This window comes from Hoplias malabaricus, chromosome 12 (genome assembly GCF_029633855.1).
Source record: "Hoplias malabaricus isolate fHopMal1 chromosome 12, fHopMal1.hap1, whole genome shotgun sequence".
NCBI classification, from domain to species: domain Eukaryota; kingdom Metazoa; phylum Chordata; class Actinopteri; order Characiformes; family Erythrinidae; genus Hoplias; species Hoplias malabaricus.
In genome coordinates, this window is record NC_089811.1 from 6,835,140 (window position 1) to 6,851,134 (window position 15,995).

Genomic DNA, 15,995 nt, shown 5'->3' on the forward strand with positions numbered 1-15,995 from the left:
TTTCAACTTTCATTTTCAAATTTAAAAGAGAACGTTGGTTTGACGGCAGTCATTACGTTATTTCAACGTTGAATCAACGGCTAAATGTTTACTGGGCTATAATTCCATATATGAAAAGTTGTTTGTTTTTAAAATCCTCGTGGTCTCTTTCGGTTTAACAACTCGTTGAGACCAAATCAATCGATTAAAATATACCATTAATGTAATAGCGTTTCAGGGTGGGATTTATGATGCAACAGTAAAAATATTATAGCATTTTCAAACATTATGTTGCTCTAAAATTATTTGAATTTCGCTTTATGTACCAGACTTCACCGTTTTATGAGTTTATAGGCAACCGTAAGCTAAAAGGTGGAGGGCGAGTCCTCTGGATCTGTTAGTTCTGTCTGTAAAAGGTTAACGCTCCGAATTTGAAAGAGTTCCGCTCTGTTTACAGTGGGTAGGCTGATCAGTGAGTTGCATCAGCTGATTCGGTTCATCAATAGGAATCGACTCTTTCACCTCACAACCTACTCTCCATTAACTAATAGTTTTCTCTCCAAAAACATGAACATTTCACGGTGTTATCTGTCGTGTAATTTCTATTCATGTTCATATTTTAAATATTTATAGAATTTCATAATAAACATTTATTTAAAATAACAAAATACGAGTTATATTAATCTTCTGCCACTGCTTCATCGTGATCTATGCTGTGGTGGGTTTAGCAGGGGTGTCAAACCAAATCCACAAAGGGCCAGTGTGGGTGCAGGTTTTTCTTTCAACCAAGCAAAATCCCCACACTAGTGAAAGTCAATGCCTATTGATTAGATCTATTGATTAAAAACAGGTGGAACAAAAATGTTGCTACCGCCTGGTTCTAAAGGAAAACGCACCCACACTGGCCCTCCGTGCATTTGGTTTGACACCCCTGGTTTAGAGCCTATGCTGAATCTTATCATCACACACTCACCCAGTCGCTCACAATGACCACATGAATGGTCAGATTTACACAGCCAATCTACCTTACAAAATTCACTCTACCTGTATGTTTTTGGATTGTGGGGGAAGCACCAGAGGAAACCCATGCAGACACAGAGAGAACACACAAACTTATTGACAAACAGGGACCCAAGGTGAGGACAGAAACTAGGACCCTGAGATGCTGGAACTGTGTGGCAGCGACGCCACACGTTATTAAATACAAAATCATGTCTACAACCATTCTCCATTTTTAAGTTCTACTGACATACGTACATATAGCTGCACTTGTACAATTGTAGACTGTAATTCATCTGCTGCTCTGTATATTTTAGCATGCTTTCATTGCTCAGGACCCACTGAGTACCAACACAGAGCAGGTATAAATCGGCTGGTGGATCACTCTCATTGCTGCAGTGCCTCTGAACTGGTAGTGGTTTGTTAGTGTGTGTTGTGCTAGCATGAGTGGATCAGACACAGCAGTACTCCTGGAGTTATTGTTTTAAGGTGTTTGAAACTGAACTGCATTAGAGACGGCAATGTTTCAACATGTTACCAGGACAACGGTACACCTATTGCTCACCAAAATAATTACAACTCTGACTTTAAAGATATTGAAAGAGAAAGCAGGTAGCAATTATACAAGCGTTCATTTTAGGCACGACTCAGCACTTTCCTCCCTCAAACTACTGCCTTAGCAGACAGCATACTGCTTGTTTCAGACAGAGCCTATGTTTCCCGCTGGATTTCTAACTGTACAAACTGTACACACCTTCTAGATGGACAGGCTCTGCGTACATATCATCGCTGTCCAATCAGAAACATGCATCTCCCAAAATAGCAGCTTTACAATGTTTCTTTGTCTGAGTGTTTTACGTATGTCTACACCAGTTATAAACCAGGCTTTATCCTGTTTGTTCCTGTCCTAGTTCTCTTCAGTTGATTCTAGTTTATGTTTTCTATGTCCTACCTGTGTTTATTTTCAGAGTGTGTGTTATGTTTGGTTTTGTTGTAAATAAAAAGTCCTTGCATGTAGGTCCCCCTCTTCATCTCGCTGCACAACCGTGACATATCCAGTCACTGGGTCGCCAAGTGCACAGCCAATGGAATAACTGCCCAGTTGCAAGACAGATGTTGCTTTTCTCAATTTATTTTATATATTACACATTACTTCACTGTAACATACACATTTCTCAAATAATTACTTAGTGATTATATTTTTAAAAATATATTTATGTTATAAAGGAAAATATATATATATATAGGGTGGCACAGTGGAGGAACGTAGTCTCGCTATGACACAGCTCCATGTTGTGGGTTCAAGCTCTGCCTTGGGTCACTGTTTGTCAGGAGTTTGATGTGTTCTCCCCTTGTCTGCATGGGTTTCCTCCAGGTGCTCTGGTTTCCTCCCACAGTCCAAAACATACAGTTGTAGGTAGATAAGCCATGCTAATTGTCCATAGGTGTGAGCGTGTGAGTAAATGTATGAGTCTAGTACCCTGTGATGTATATATCCTACACCCATGAGGCGCCCTAGTGCCCTCTATTGGCCAGCAGCGGCTTTAAAAGCTTACCAATCACTCTGTCTATTCCTGGAGGACCCTGTCCTGGTGGTTTCCCTTTCCCAACAAACCTGATTCAACTAATCAGTTAATGAATGAAGTCAGTTCAGAGTTGCTGTGGGTGTGTTAGAGCAGGGAAACCTCTAAACTGTGCAGGCCTCCAGGACCAGGTCCACTGGTCCAACCTATTAGAAATATCGACCATGTAGGTCCACCTTGTTGTAGCTCATCTGTCGCTGCACAGTGTTGGTTGTCCTCTAGTCGTCTAAAGAAGAACATGTATCTACAAATTATTAACCTTAAAGAAGAAGATAAATAACCTTTCTAATTTTCAAAGGAGGTCAATGTTAAAATGTGCTCAGTGCCTTGCTCAAGGGCACTTCAGCCATGGATGTTCATGCTGGTCCTAGGGATTGAACCAGCAACCATTTGGTACCAAGCCTGGTCCTCTAAACCATTAGGCCAAGGCTACTCCATTCAAGCCCTGTTCAAGGCTGCCCCTATTCTGCCAATAGGATTCTGTTGGCTGGATATTTTTATGCCTCTGAGATAGTGGCGGCATCATAATGTGTTGCACTGGTATGAGTGTGTTATGATGCCACCACCATCTCAGTGTCGCTGAAGCACTAAGAAGCCACCTAATTGCTGGTCCTGTGGGTCATTGAAGAACCAGGTGAAAGGGGGCCAAGAAAGTACGCAGAACAACAAATATTCCACAGTGGTTTTAAGTGTACATCTAAAGTGCCCCAGTGTGGTAAACAGAGCGTATCATACGACCACTGAGTGTAGAAACAAGGTTATTTTAATGTCAGAGTTTTCTTTTTTACTGAGTCGGCTCTCGAGTTCATTTACAAGAACCGATTTAAAAGAGTTGACTCTCACAAACGACACTGTGCCGTTGGTCCTTAGCTTAGCCTAGCATAACAAACATTCAGTGCTTTTATTTTCAATGTAAACTAACGATGTTTAAAATCAAGGCGGTCGTTTATATGCGCAGTTTATGTTTAATATCTATCCTCTCACTTGCTGAAGGAAACAGTCGGTATTCGTACTCAGGTAAATAAATATCCGCGTATTAAAAACAATGTTTCCTTAGCTAATAGTTATTAGACTTATTTTAATCCAGGTACAGTGTTAAAAGGCAATATTTTACTCCTTTCTTGTCGCCGTTAGAATGATAAAACGCTGACTGGCCGTGTTAGTTTAAATGAACGTACATTAAAACTATCTCAAACTCATATAGTAGGCGCCTGATTCAGTCCACACAAAATTATTAAACAAGGAAATATATTGCGTACACTGCCGAGGTCCTAAAAACTACATTTTTAGAAATTAAAATTAAGAGATCTACCTGTCTGGTCAGTAACCCTTTATTAGCCCAGAATTATACCAAGGTGTTCAATTAAATTTAACAATTCCCAAACCTCTAAAACCACGAAAACCAACTGTTATTTGTATTTATCATTCAGTACCTGGGGGATAATTTCACAAAGCATCAGATTGGCTAGGTAATTTGAACCCAAAGCCAAACGTTTCCATTTGAAAAGAAGTCAGGGACAGTTAGTGGCTGTCCAATGAAAAACCTCTGTCTCCAAAATTAAAGCTTTACAGGAGAAAGAAAAAAAAAAGGTTCAGTGGAAGTCAATGTAAAACTGTTTTTATTCCAAGTAATTTTGGAGCATTTCTACGGGTCCATTCATCATGAAATTTCCACACAACGTGAAGGACAGCTGTGTTCAAATGATGCTGTAAACTACAAATCAACAAAAATGGAGATTCTGTTTTTTCATTGGACATTAACTTTTGGCCTCACATTATCTGGCAAAGAGATCTGCCCTGATAATTAATATTATTAAATAATATAAATAAAGCTGATATGCCATCCAAGATATATTTATTATGACCGAAGTGGTGTTTCACAGCTCCAAGCCTGTTCCTCAAGGTTTCGGCTCCAGTCCTGAGGACCCTTTGCCTAACAGATAGTCTCTATCCCAACATACTAGGAAAAAGGAGAACAGTACTCAAATTTCATTGCATTTTTTTAGGTGTATGTGACCTTCAATATTGTTCTTTAAAAACAGTAAACACTCACTATGAGGAAGAACTACTAACTCTAATACACGTTGATGTAATTAATACTGTACACAGACTGAACTAATCATTCTTCTTGTCACAGATTGCACCTATGTGAAGGGAGATTATGCCACTACTTATTATGGAAGTCGATGTTTTTGCTACACTGCTGCAGGCATCAAGTGGAAAGACATCTGGTCCACCTTCCAGGTAGATACCTACAGTTATACCAGACGGAACATACATCCATATATGTTCTGAACCAGCTTGCAGTCTGTAGTCCACCTGTTGCTATTTCCACTCATTTCCACTGACCGTACAGGGCCACTTTGTAGTTATGCAATTACAGACTGTAGTCCACTTGTTGCTCTACATGTGTTCTTTGCTCAGATGGTGGGTCCTTCTCAATCCAGCAGTGACACTCAGGTGTTTAACAACGCCAGCAGTACTGCTGTGTCTGATCCACACATACAATCACAACACATAATAGCACACAACAACCACGTCAGTGTCACTGCAGCTCTGTGAATGATCCACCTCCCCCCCAAGTTGTACCTGCTCTGTGGTGCCCAGACCATTGAAAAACATGGTGGAAGGGGGAAAACAAAGTGTGCAAATGGACAGTCTGTAATTGCAAAACTGCAAAGTACTCCTGTATGGTCAGTGGAGCTGAGAGAATGGACTGTGAGCGTAAAAACAAGGAGGTGGTTGTAATGTTATGGTTGATCGGTGTATATGAAGTATTCACATAATCATACATAGTTCCCAACTTACAGGTCAGTGTGACAAGTTCTGAAGATGTCTTCGTGGTGTACCCGATGGAGACGAAAAACTGCCATGGTCCCTTTAAAGATCTGTTAACTCTGACCACATGCATGATCGAACCCTACTGGCCTTCCAGTGTCCACAAGGAGAAGATTTTGGATATCCCACTTGCTGAGGAGGATGTTTTCTTCATGACCAAGTCTCCCAGGGCCAGTGCAGAGTACACCCTTCATGTCTCAAAACAAAGTGAGCACGAGTGTCTGTAGCACCTGATCATCCTAATGCACTCTTCCTTATGTTGTGTCATCAGTGATTTAGGTGTTTTGTATGTTCCAGTCTTATTTGTAATGCAACATTATACTTTGTTTAGTGCTTGTATCGTTCCTGTTTATAGCTCTTACAATAACAGTGAGATCCAATTGTGCTCCATATGAGTGATAATTAATTTTTTATGACACTGCTTCAAACTGAACAGTTAGACTTTCACTCCCAGTGGAAAAACTGAATCTCATTTAGTTTCACTTTAGCGGAGGAGTCCCATCCAATGGAGAAGTGAGTCTATAAACCAATTTCCTTTAACTGTCTAATGGTGCCTCAGATAATTAACTGGTATCAATAAGGGAGGTAGAATCTCCCAGCTCCTGTTAACTCTCATTTTGGGAGAGATAAAATTACGCTTAAGAGCTGGTGAGAACAAGACACAAAGCTAAGACAAAAAAAAAAACCTGGACAACAGCAACTGTTTGAGATTAAGTTCTAAGCAGAAGACAGTCAGACACCGCAGCACCCTTTAATTCCTGTGCAAAGACCTGTAAGTGTAATGCTTGTTAAATATGATACAGATCAGCTGACTCCATTTTGTGTGACTCGAGTTCACATTCATTCCTCGAGACCCACATCCAACTCAGGGTCGCGGTGGGTCCAGAGCCTACCTGGAATCATTGGGCGCAAGGCGGGAATACACCCTGGAGGGGGCGCCAGTCCTTCACAGGGCAACACAGACACACTCACACATTCACTCACACCTACGGACACTTTTGAGTCGCCAATCCACCTACCAATGTTTTTGGACTGTGGGAGGAAACCGGAGCACCCAGAGGAAACCCACGCAGACACAGGGAGAACACTTGATTTCACAAAGTATTTAATTATTATTTTTTTTTATTTCAGGGTTTAATTGGATGCGCTTTTTCCTCTTTGTCACTGGGCTAACACTCTTCTTTTTTGCGGGAGCTGTTTGTAGGTAAGCAACACCTGGGTTTGGGCCCATTTCCTTGTGTGTAGATAGTGAAGAACAAATGTTAATTTCACTTCTGTTTCCCTTCTAGGAGTGCATTATTTTTCTACATCTCAGGGATGTTACTAGGAATGGCCTCCATTTTAGTTTTTCTACTTTTAGTTCTGAAAAACTTTGTGCCAAAGGTGAGTAAATGTATATGTTTAGTGTTGATTGCAGTGATTTCAAATTAAATTAACAAAAAGATGGCTTTAATGGGTAAGAATGTATGCTGCACCATTCTGGTCACACTGCTGTTAGTCATCTTGTGTCTGAATAGAGTGGTTCTGAAATAAGTACATTTCATTATGTAACTCACAGGTTACGTAAAGTTACATGAAGTATTGGATTCCACTTACAGGGAAGCAGTATATAATTATACTGACAATTAGTGTTGGTCGCCTTGAGTTAGATTCATTCTTTTCTTGTTGCTCATTAAAGCGAGGGCTGTTCCTGGTGCTGGTGGGAGCTGGCTCTGGCCTGTCTTACCTGGGTCTCCAGAAGTTAAAGAACGAAGGAGATGACTTCATGAGGGTTTACTGGAGAGAAGTACTGGGTAAGTTACTCCTTTGGACATAATTTGAATCACTGATCAAGCAACACATCCGGGACTATGGTACTTTTTTGTTTACCTTTTCTTTTTTAAACCAGTGTCCACCATTTATAGTTATAATGTGCAGTTATTTGTCATTGTACAGTTTACAAGGAAATGTGTCTTCTGCATTTAACCCATCTGTGACAGTGAAAACACACACACACTAGTGCACTAGGGGCATCCCTGGCTCCCACCTGGGGAGCAGTGCCTTGCTCAAGGGCACTTCAGCTGTGGATGTTCCTGCCGGTCTTGGGGATTGAACTGGCAGTCTTCTGGTACCAAGACCGCTCCTCTAACCATGAGCTGTGTTCTCAGTTTTCTGTATTGTGCCTCATTCAAATAGCATCTGGGGCTAAACTGCACTTGGCAGAATATATAGTGAACATATGTGAACGCATGTTTTGTAACATAACAAATATAATGAATTCGGAATGGACTTTTGAAGCTTAGGTTGCTTGTTTGGACTGAAGAGTGACCTGTGTGAATTAATACCCAATGTTTACAAACTCCATCAAACTTGCCTCAAAAAACATGGTAAAGTCAGGTTGCCATTGTTTGGCATATTTAACTGCACTGTGGTGCTGATTTTAAATTCACATTTATTGGAAATGTCTTTTTTTTTATTATTATTTATAAATTTTTTAAGATCTGTAAGTTCCTGCAGAGACAGATGGTCTCTTTTAAGTGTTAGTCTGTAGCACCTGCATTCATTAAATCGTGTGTCTCTCTCTCTCTATCCATCTAGCTATCTGTCTAAATATATATATGATGTATGAGAAGTTGGTATTAATTTCTGCTTCTGACAATCAAAGTAATTCCATTCACATTAATGAAGTTGAGCTCTGGGCTGTGGGAAGATAGGTTGATTGTATTAAAGGCTAAGCACCACTTAATGGACCTCCATGAATATTTCACATTATTTTAGTTACTGACATATATAAGTATGAATTAAAATGAAAATAGCAGCTTAATTTGCTTTAAAACTGACAATTTTATTAAATTGACGGAAAAACCCGAGCTCGCTACGGAAATTCTTGAACGCAACCGTGACGTCACTGGTGGACAACAGCTGAACAACGCCGCGGTAAAACACCGTTATGACTGACTGTTACGACAGTATCTAGCTAAATAACCAACATTATTCATGACAATAGCCTAGCAATAAGCTAAACTCAAATTTAGAGGTACGGTTATTCTTGTAAATGTGATCGAAGTCGAACTCGAATTCATCCGACACTATAAACCTCCGTAATGCAGCTACGTAGCCGAGTATAATCTGAGCCACCGAGTTTAGCGAGTCAAGCTAACGTTAACTAACACCAACTAAAACAGGCGAAGTGAGTGTCCTTACCCTGTTTACCTCCATGTTACAGAGGCTCTTGAACACCTTTCGTTGGTGTCCTTACATGCCCATATTGTTGGAAAAGCGCCAGTGAAATGAGCTACAGATAACGGAGTGAGCGGATGGTCCTTTCCAAAGTGCCCATTTAAAGTTGACAAACTTAGTCCATTTTCTGGATATTTTGGGATCTTTGGGCCGTTTGTTCACAGATGTCCCACTGTACATTGAATGATTGCAGCCAAAAACAACACACCTTTTCGTCATTTTGCATTAAATTAAGTGCAACTTCTAGAGTTGTTGTCCACCATCTACGTCACAGGCAAGACGCCTCTTAGAGTTTCCCAACACCGTTGGGGGGGGGGACCATTGGTCTTTTAAACCTTATTCCTTGAATTAGTAAGAAATAACATGTTTTCTGACTATCAATAAACACAAGTTAGGAACTCAAATTCCACTGTATTTATTTGTTTGACACTTTCATAGAGCTGGTGCTTAGCCTTTAAATATACTTTCTAGATTCTTTGTTTAATTTGCAGTTTTTCCCCTTTTTTTTGGTCTATTTACATGTTTTCAGGCAGATTACACTGAGTTGTCCTCTCACAGCAGCATAGAACTTTATTTTAATCTCTTAAAGATTATTCCTTGAAAGTATTCAGTGGGGACAGTTTTTGCGTCTGTACCGGGTCTTGTACAGTTTTCCATTTTATGGATGTCCTTTAAAATGATTAGAAACAGCTGCTTTTTCCCTTTGCTTTATTCCATCCTTCATCCAAGTGAATTATCTTAAATCTAATCTCAACAGAAATATCTCCTCAAAATAAATTAAATTGTACTTCATGGCATTTGTGACTGGAAATGAAATCAAATGAAATTTGAACGATGGTCTCTGACTTTGCGCAGTGCGATACATGCTGCAGAACTGGCATTTAGGTTTCTGTAAGTACACTAAGGAGAAAAAAATTGAAAAGGGAAAAGCTGGTGGGTGCCATGAGGTGAATTCTCACAGCATCAGACATCTGTTCAGTATTAATGGAGAATCTGTTGAACACGGGGCCCTCCTGCAACATGTGCAGAGCTATAATTACTGTTTTGGTATTACACAAGAATTCATAAGGATTGATAGACAGTTTCACTTGAAACTATGAAGTGAATAATTCAGTCAGGTGCTTTCCTATGGAAAATAAAGTGTGCCACACCCCAACGCAAGCAGCAGTTTTCCACAGCCTGAGGATAGCAAAGCTGTCCGATCTAAAGAGTAACTGTTTAACCTTTGCAATAATGATTACTATTTAAATTATAGGCAAAAAAATAAAGATCCTTTCATTTATACTACAGGCTTTTAAAATGAGTGTATTACAATATGTTATTGAACCCAAACAAAGTGATTGGATTTATTTTAAAGACGGATTATTCGTAGGAAACCTTTGTCTAATGCGTCAGGTGGAAAACCCCCAAGTGAACATTAGACAGTAACAATCTGGAGCCCGTTGGCGTTTACCTTTTCAGTTCTATATTCTGGCTTAGTTAGTGTCATAATACGAAGCCAAGTGTTTGAATACCGGAGTGACTGCCTCTCGACTGCTCAATAGATTCTATTCTCTGCCAAATCAATTTGTCTGTTTTTAAAGCTCTCGCTGGGTTCACATCAGTATGTAAATGGCGGGAACCACAGGCATATTAGGATTAAGAGAGAGAGACAGAGCAATGCTGCCGGAACATTGATTTCTATGGTTGGAACAAAAAGGCTCTGGGAGGATTACAGCCCAAATGTTTCTTTTCCCTTTTCTTCCTCATTTCTACACCCCTGGAACCCAGCAAATGCTCCTCGGATCTTCCTTGTGCTCTTGCCACTGCATGAACAGGAAACATTTGCTTGATTATTTGTTCTTTTCACTGTAAAAAAAAGCCCAGCGACAACCTGTTTCAATCAACCTGGCGTTTATCACTTGTTTAGCCTCAAGCAGCCCGTCCTGTTGAGGAACACTGTTCAAAGATAAATTACACAGCAACCAGGCTCAATAGACATTATACAGTGGATCTATTAGGTGTACCAGTCATTTAATGTGTTTGTTAAAGTGGAAACTGGAGCACCAGAGAGAACACACCACACTCCTCACAGACAGTCACCCGGAGGAAACCCACGCAGACACAGGGAGAACACACCACACTCCTCACAGACAGTCACCCGGAGGAAACCCACGCAGACACAGAGAGAACACACCACACTCCTCACAGACAGTCACCCGGAGGAAACCCACGCAGACACAGGGAGAACACACCACACTCCTCACAGACAGTCACCCCAAGGAAACCCACGCAGACACAGGGAGAACACACCACACTCCTCACAGTCACCTGGAGGAAACCAATGCAGGCACAGGGAGAACACACCACACTCCTCACAGACAGTCACCCGGAGGAAACACACACAGACACAGGGAGAACACACCACACTCCTCACAGTCACCTGGAGGAAACCAATGCAGGCACAGGGAGAACACACCACACTCCTCACAGACAGTCACCCGGAGGAAACACACACAGACACAGGGAGAACACACCACACTCCTCACAGACAGTCACCCAGAGGAAACACACACAGACACAGGGAGAACACACTCCTCACAGACAGTCACCCGGAGGAAACCAATGCAGACACAGAGAGAACACACCACACTCCTCACAGAAAGTCACCCGGAGGAAACCCACGCAGACACAGGGAGAACACGCCACACTCCTCACAGACAGTCACCCCGAGGAAACCCACGCAGACACAGGGAGAACACACCACACTCCTCACAGACAGTCACCCGGAAGAAACACACACAGACACAGGGAGAACACACTCCTCACAGACAGTCACCCGGAGGAAACCAATGCAGACACAGAGAGAACACACCACACTCCTCACAGAAAGTCACCCGGAGGAAACCCACGCAGACACAGGGAGAACACACCACACTGCTCACAGACAGTCACCCCGAGGAAACCCACGCAGACACAGGGAGAACACACCACACTCCTCACAGTCACCTGGAGGAAACCAATGCAGGCACAGGGAGAACACACCACACTCCTCACAGACAGTCACCCGGAGGAAACACACACAGACACAGGGAGAACACACCACACTCCTCACAGACAGTCACCCGGAGGAAACACACACAGACACAGGGAGAACACACTCCTCACAGACAGTCACCTGGAGGAAACCAATGCAGACACAGAGAGAACACACCTCACTCCTCACAGACAGTCACCCGGAGGAAACCCACGCAGACACAGGGAGAACACACCACACTCCTCACAGACAGTCACCCGGAGGAAACCCACGCAGACACAGGGAGAACACACCACACTTCTCACAGACAGTCACCCGGAGGAAACACACACAGACACAGGGAGAACACACTCCTCACAGACAGTCACCCGGAGGAAACCAATGCAGACACAGAGAGAACACACCTCACTCCTCACAGACAGTCACCCGGAGGAAACCCAAGCAGACACAGGGAGAACACACCACACAGTCACCCGGAGCTGTGTGACTACCTGCTGCGCCACCGTGCCGCCCTTGGATACAATATTATCCTCAAAAAAAGAACAAATCAATACAGATGCTTGTGCAGTGCTTTTTTTTTTGATGGAACACATAAGGAATGCAGTGATGAATACGTTTTTCTCGCTTGCTATTTTTAATATTTAGGTCATTATTTTGTTGAGTAAACTGACAATCATAATTTTTAATACTATACAACAGTTACCAAAAAAAGACAAAAGAGCAGGAGAATGTTTTAACTTTGCATTTAATTATCAACAATGTGTATTTACAGTTAATATGTTAGTTAAATGGTAACCCTAATGATTAGATGTAGGTTATTTATTCTGTATAATAATTTGCATCTGCTTTATATGTTTGGTCTAGTGTTGACCTTTTTTTGACACATTGTTGCTCTCAATGAGATAAAATCAGTTTCCACTCATGCTTATAAAGTTGCTTAGTCAAGAACCTATAACTTTGAATTACTGACATTTTGTAGGTGGTGTCTAAGCCAAAAACTTTCATTTTGTCAACATAGTAGAGCATGTGGGTTCAGACATAAATAAACATGCTCTTAAAAATCACCACCTATTGTGTTTGACGTGCAGCACCACCTGGAGCAGTTAAACCAGTTGGGTATGTTACTCTGGCACTGGACACTCAGTCTGATACCACTCCTTTCCCACAGCGTACCTGCTTGTGTCAGGCCTCGTCAGCTTTGTTTTCTGCTACAAACTTGGTCCCATCACCAACAAGCGGACACTAAACCTGATGACCTGGGGTCTGCAGGCGGTTGCCATGTTGATTGCCAGCTACGGGATCACCTACGCTCCACTTTCCTGGATGCTGCTGGGCATGCTGCTAATGTTAAAGATCCTGCCCGTGGGATTGGCCATTCTACAAGGGCTGTTGAGGTATGTAGGCTTAGATTTTTTTTATGCCTACGTTTTATTCTATTTGTCAAAACAAATCTCAAGATTTGTAGCTTCAGAGGCAACAAGGAAAATATGTAGACATTCGTCTTCCTGCTAGACGCAGTAAATGTGAAACCAAAGAAGAATTAGTATTTTGGGCTTCTGTTAATGATGTGATAATTGGGAACGTGCACAAGGATGTTAAACATATGCATACACTTGAACATTAGAATTTAAATATGATCCCACTATCGTATTTAAGTGTCTTTCAAATATACATACGTTTTCCTGTCCACAGCTACGTTTGTAGGCTGCGGAGTTACTTCTGGAGGAGGAGGCCCAAAACTAGGCTGCTAACGGAGGAGGAGTACAGGGAGCAAGGGGAGAGACACACTAAAGCTTCTTTGGAGGAGCTGAGGAAATACTGTAACAATCCTGGCTTCCCTGCATGGGAGACTGTGTTAAAGCTTCGCACTCCGCAAAGGTAACATAGACCACTATCGAATGATTTTATTCTTTCATGAGTTATTTACAAGTTTCTGACCGCTTATAAAATATGTTCAAAGTGCTGCCCATTGTGTTGGATTGTCAATGCAACCCTCTTCTCCCACTCTTCACACACTGATAGCAACACCGTAGGAGAAATGCTAGCACAGGCTTCCAGTATCCGTAGTTTTATAACGTTAAAACCAAGCGCACCATTGTTTTTCTTGTGAAATTCTCAATAGGTTTGATGTGTCACATGACCCTTTTCCTAACAAAAAACAAAACAAAAGTTGGATCCAAAATGGCCGACTTCAAAATGGCCACCATAGTCACCACCCATTCTGTTAATGATGTGATAATTGGGAACGTGCCCAAGGATGTTAAACATATGCATACACTTGAACATTAGAATTCTCAATAGGTTTGATGTGTCACATGATCCTCTTCCCACTGAAAAAACAAAAGTTGGATCCAAAATGGCCGACTTCAAAATGGCCGCCATGGTCACCACCCATTCTGTTAATGATGTGATAATTGGGAAAGTGCCCAAGGATGTTAAACATATGCATACACTTTAACATTAGAATTGAAAAGTTTCCCCCCTCCCATATACTAATGTGCTACAAACAGGAAGTTAATATCACCAACCATTCCCATTTCATTAAGGTGTATCCACATAAATGGCCCACCCTGTATATATATATAATCTCACAACTAGTGCCACACTGAATTGGTAAGTGTATGTTAAGATTTCTAATACCCAATTTAAACAGAGAAGTGTGATTAGATCCAAGTGAATTCAGACCTGTGATTCTCATTAAAGCCTCATGGCCCCGTATTACATTGGTATCTAATCTAAGAGCATGTATAACATAGAATTAAAACCCATTACCCTTCTGAAATCTGCCACTTTAACCCAGTAACGTGAATGCACACTACAGCCTGACTCCTGACCAGCACTTGCACTGTCTCTACATAGGTTTGCTGAGTTCTTGCGAGGTGGATCCCATGTCGCTGCCTCGGAGCAGCTGAGCCATGAGCAATCCTTCAGCCTTGGAGCAGAGCACGATGAAGACACACATTGTTACACGGCCAACTCGTCGCCCACATCGGAAGACCTCAGTGAAGATGAGCTCCATTCATATCACAGTCGTCTAACTCCTTCATATTCTAATCCTCCAAGTCCAAGCCCCTTCACTTCGTTTCCTGCCCTGCCCAGCCCACCTGCTTACGGAGGCACAATCTGCCCATACCCCCCCACCCCTCTCAGCCCACAGCCACAGCCTGCCCTTATAGAAGACGACGATGAGCCTTTCTAAGATAAAATACGACTCTGCCCTGCACTGATCTAATGCAAAATTCTTTTTAAGCTTATTCAAATGATTGCTGAAAAACTTAGTAGTATAAGATCGAGCGGGAGAGTGAAGAACACGGGAAGAACAGCTGTCTTATCATCAGGGCTTTGAGACAGGCAGCGTTTTATTTCCCTGCTCTCTTCCTGTTTTAAATCATCTCCACCACAAACCTCTGGGATTTTTACTTTTACAGCAGCCACCTCAAGCTTCATTTCTTACTTTTATCCTTGAGATGTAAACACTCTAAGGTCTCTGTAGAACTGGGAATTCTGCTTTATTTTGTATAAATGTTAATAACAAGCTTAGAATTGATCTGAACCATGAGACCTTCTTTGTTACTCAGAGAAACACTGCCCTCCAGTGTTTGCCTGTGGAATGATCCCTCAGTCAACACACTCCCATCATTGGTGCACATAGTAAACTTGTTTTAATGCAGTTTTAAATTCAGATGTGAATATTATGCTATTTTTTATCTCCCCAAGAAGACCATCACATCAGTTTTGACTTTGAATGCTGAATATAATCGGCCAGTACTGCCATCCTTTCAGGTTCTTTATGTAAGCTTCTTCTCATAAACTGTAATCTATTCATAATGCAAAGATTTTCACAGAAACTTGAGTTTTTAAATGTTTAATAAATACAAATGACATTGGAATTTCAGATGTCAGAATGTATATCACCAATGCATTACATGTAAACATCTTGTTCTTGCTTTGGGTGAGTAGTTACTGTGCTGTGTATGTGTTTATTAGGTGAAGTTCTAGGAAAACCCTGCTGGGCTTGTGATAGACTGAGCTCGTCAGGCTTTTTCGTCCTGAATTACATCTACAACGAGAAGCTATGCACTTTCTCTAAAACGTTTTAAGGTGTTTCCAGGATAAACTCTAGCTGGATGAGGAAAAAGTGGATGAGTATGTTCAGAGGATATAGAGAGGTTAGCTACACTGGTGGCAGAAACGTTTAGAGTGTTTGGGTTCATTAAGACTTTGGGCTTAAACAAGCAAGCTGCGATTTTCTCCAATGATATTTCTTCACGTTATGAGCCATTACACTGACACAGAATCAGAAACGCTACAATAAATAGGGTGACCAGACGTCCTCTTTTACCCGGACATGTCATCTATTT

At 41.6% G+C, this 15,995-nt stretch overlaps 1 protein-coding gene across 1 annotated transcript; it reads left to right on the forward strand.

Annotated features, from left to right (window-relative positions):
* The first annotated feature begins 3,420 nt into the window (after positions 1 to 3,420).
* Positions 3,421 to 15,921, forward strand: nemp2 (nuclear envelope integral membrane protein 2). The gene is made up of 9 exons (XM_066686254.1): positions 3,421 to 3,578; positions 4,699 to 4,805; positions 5,372 to 5,606; positions 6,531 to 6,603; positions 6,689 to 6,782; positions 7,078 to 7,192; positions 12,803 to 13,028; positions 13,327 to 13,512; positions 14,494 to 15,921. The coding sequence occupies exons 1-9, from the start codon at positions 3,485 to 3,487 to the stop codon at positions 14,831 to 14,833; spliced, it is 1,470 nt and encodes a 489-aa protein (XP_066542351.1). The 5' UTR covers positions 3,421 to 3,484; the 3' UTR covers positions 14,834 to 15,921.
* Positions 15,922 to 15,995: the final 74 nt, after the last annotated feature.